The sequence below is a fragment of the Eurypyga helias genome, unplaced genomic scaffold (genome assembly GCF_000690775.1).
Source record: "Eurypyga helias isolate BGI_N326 unplaced genomic scaffold, ASM69077v1 scaffold20337, whole genome shotgun sequence".
NCBI classification, from domain to species: Eukaryota; Metazoa; Chordata; class Aves; order Eurypygiformes; family Eurypygidae; genus Eurypyga; species Eurypyga helias.
Window position 1 is genome coordinate 9,595 of NW_010261351.1, and position 3,715 is coordinate 13,309.

At 57.0% G+C, this 3,715-nt stretch overlaps 1 protein-coding gene across 1 annotated transcript in view; it reads right to left on the reverse strand.

The window, feature by feature from the left end:
- Positions 1–3,715, reverse strand: part of SIK3 (SIK family kinase 3) — a 14,590-nt gene that overhangs the window by 9,163 nt on the left and 1,712 nt on the right. The window contains exons 2-5 of the mRNA XM_010155343.1: positions 1,897–2,021; positions 1,342–1,465; positions 455–573; positions 4–110 (exon numbers count right to left, since the gene is read on the reverse strand). Coding sequence (XP_010153645.1) covers positions 4–110; positions 455–573; positions 1,342–1,465; positions 1,897–2,021 — 475 coding nt within the window. The remainder of the gene's footprint in view (positions 1–3; positions 111–454; positions 574–1,341; positions 1,466–1,896; positions 2,022–3,715) is intronic.

Sequence of the window (3,715 nt, forward strand, 5' to 3'; positions counted from 1 at the left end):
TGAATGGTACGCTCCTTGTCCAGCCCCATGTCCGCCATGGCCAGCAACACGTCCTCGTTCAGCGGCTCCATCTGCCTCTCCGTCTTGAGGTGCTGGCACTCTGCTATCAGCTGCGAGAACAGAGACCAGCTTCAGCGCCCACGTTCCCAACGCCATGCTGACAGGGCTCAGCGCTCCAGGACCCACGCACCAGGCTCCACAACCTGGCACGAGCGCCGAAGGCTGATGGCGCACTGAGCCAACCCCCAGTGCCCGCGGCTCTCGGCACCAAGGGGAAGGATGCAGATGCCCACAGGTGAGGAGCAATGGGGAAAACAAGAGCAGGAGACACTGGCGGCAGGAAAGGCACACCCCCACGGGAAATGCCCACTGCAGCGCTACGGCCCCGAGCCCACGTGCAGCCCGGCAGGCACCGAGCAGGTCCCGCGTCCCCCAGCTCGCTCCTGCTTCTCACCCTGTCGAACTCGGCATCAGCCTCCCCGAGCTTCATCCACTTGTGTTTGCAGATCTGCTCCATGGAGAGCCGCTTGCTGGGGTCCAAGACCAGCATGTGGCGGATCAGGTGTTCACATTCTGCAAGGGAAGAGAGGCTGAGTACCCCGCAGGGACGGACACAGCTCCTGCGGCAGGCAGGCGAGCCCCGATGCGCCCCTTGCCCACGGTCATCCGCTTTCCCCGGCTAGGAAGGCGGGCAGGCCCTGTCACCCACGCTGTTGGGTAGAGCTCCTCAGCATCACGCTGTCACCCTGGCCCCAGAGTGACATCCCCCAGGGAAGCTTTCCCCTGGGAAACTCCACACAACCCGTGCAAAACTAATCCATAACCTGACAGCAGGCAACCAAGAACCTAAGAGTGACTCCTCTTTAAGTGGAGTTGGTTTTATTGGAGCATTATTCCCACTTTTCACAGGCAGAAGTTATTATTGCAGCATTCAGAAGCATTTGTGCAGGAACAGGTCTCAGACCTTCATCTCTGATGGGGTTACTGCTGGAAATTCATGTCCCACAATGCTGTAGAAAGCTTCTGGCCTACAAGAGGCACAGGAAAGTCCCTGTGTTCCTCAATCACTACTCCATTTTTAGCTTTCACAGTTCCCACAACGTAGGAAGGGGGTATCTCTGCTAGAACGTTGCTACGGTTTGCGTAGTTGTGTACACGAAAGCTGAGATTTTAAACGGGAGTATTCCCGTTTCTGAATTCCAGACTGAGAACTCGATTTACCGCGCGTTACCAACCACCACCCGGCGGAGAAGCAGCCTGGCATATTCAGCGGCACACTCCAATTTAAGTGCTGCACAGCGCGCGGCAGCGGAGACGCGACCAGGGCCCGCTCGGCCTTACCTGTGGACATGAAGAAGGGAATGCGGAACTTCCCGCTGAGCACCCGGGCGCGCAGGTTCTGCAGCGTGCTCCCGTCGAAGGGCAGAGCGCCGCACACCAGCACGTACAGCACCACGCCGAGGCTCTGCCACCCAAACAGAGGGGGCGTTAGAGGGGTTACAGGGAGGGAGCAGGGACCGCGGGCGAGCACCGAAAAAGAAGTTTGAATACAACAGAACCATAATAAAGGGAAAGCGAATCCCATTGGAACAAGCCTTGTTGGCATCCCAATACCAGGACAGCTGAACGCCTCCTTCGAGCCCCAAGCCCAGTTTAGGCCTCCTTTGGAGGCTCCTATGGTTGGAGAACACTGCTGGGATGGCTTGGCAGGAGCCCGCCCCAAGCGTCCGCGCTAACGTGCTCCCCCAAAACCCTCATTGGGCAAAACTTGCTGTTCAAAACCCTTTTTTTTGCCATCTCAGGAGCTTTTCCCCGGGACACGTACTGAGCGTTCAGGAAGCAAAGCCAAACCGAGCAAGGCGCGATGAAGGTAAGAGGAAGAGGTTGATCGCATACCCAAATATCAACCTTGGGCCCATCGTATTCCTTTCCCTCGAAGAGCTCGGGAGCAGCATAGGGAGGGCTCCCACACCAGGTTTTCAGCAGCTGACCGGGTGTGAAGATGTTGCTGAACCCAAAATCTGAAAGAACGGAGAGAACCTGTTAGAGCACACCACCCACCCCAACCAAAGGGTGTTTAAGGAGATTGCTGGACTCAGCAGTCACGTACAACGCCATAACGGACAACTGACACCGGAGAAACGCAAGGGCGAGAGAGGGAAGAGCAGGAGCGATGCTGGAAGCACCTGGACAGCACGCGACTTCCCTCCATACAGGGATGAAAGGCCACGTATGAACGGTGGCTTGTCCCCGTCACATAGCAGGGGGCTTGTGAGAGAAGTGCTGGGAGAAACAAAGGCGGCCAGACACACTCACTTTGCAAATTCCAACCGATTAAGCTCAAAAATACTGTGGCAAACCCATAGAGCACAGTACACAGGCACAGAAAGTAAGGATCTCCTGGAAAGAGCTCAAGTAATTTTGACTCTGTTGCTGGTCGAGGCACAGCGTGCCCGGGACAAGCACAGCCGACTGCCGACCTGCCGCTGAAACCCAAGATGCCCATGCTGTGGAAGGAGAATTTGACCGAAAACACCCGTTTTAATACACGTATACGAACGGTAGAGAATGTTTGAGATGCCAAAGCACAGCAGATTTTTTCCCATTTCTTGAAATAAATACACATCCTGAAAATTCATCCTTGTTTTTGTCCGCTGATTTCTCCTTGCAGTCGTGTGTTCGTGCTTGAAAAGGTGAGGACCGCGGCTAAGGGGTGTGTGCCCTCGAGAAAGGGGTTTTCCTACATCAAGGGTTTAGCTGCTCTTGTTTGCCCTGGTACCCGCTCAGGCGGGCTCTGCAGCACGTTGGGAACCAGCCGTACCTGCAAAGCAGAGGATGTCACCGCCAGCAGCCCAGCACCAGCTCCAGCTCTGCACAGGGCAGAGGTACGAGGCGTTTCCCGCACCGCCGGCCCACTACCCACACTGTGCCGACGAGCCCCGCTTGCCTGTGAGCAAGTGAGGGACATTCCGCAGCGAGGAACGCGCAACGGCTGCCTCCTGCACCCTCCTCTGCTCCCGAATTGCTACGGTGTTTGGCTGTCGCTGAAGCTTTACCCCTTTCACGCGGGGCTGAAGTGACCCATGGGCTCACGCGGCTTTTTAGCAGGGGTGAGGAGGCGGGCAGAGATGCTGCGAGCGGGTCTGTGTTCCACCGGCAGGTCTCACCCCACGGCTGCCCCGGATTTCAGGATAAAAAGCCTCTCCCCGTGGAGAGCTGCTGCTCTGCCCAGCGCTTTCCGGGCTCCGGGTGAGTCACGCTGCTTGTCTCCGCGGGGAGCTGGAGCCAGACGGCTCCGTCTCACACGAGGCGCCGCTCGCAGGCTGGCAACAGCTTTCAGAACCCACCTGCGCTGCCTGAGCCGATGCCAAGGCTGGTGAAAACAGCAGGATTTTCAGAAACTCCCCGAAAGTTAAGGGGGAGGATTTGAAAACCCCGAAGCAATAAACAAAACACAACCTAAAAACAAACCACAAAGGAGCGAGCAGAGCTGCTCAACCAATGCAGAGCAACGCATAGACGGGATTCCTCCGGGAAACCGTACCCCGGGAAGGCCAGGGTGTTCAACAACAGTCCCAGCTCCTGGCTAAACTCTCTGCCTGGGAGCACAAGTGGATGTAGTGCCAGAGCTACCGACTCGGGGTTTGAGGGGGTGTGCTGGAGAAAAAGCATCCATGGGAAACGTGAGAGTAAGGGTAGCAGCGTTCGTGTCTAC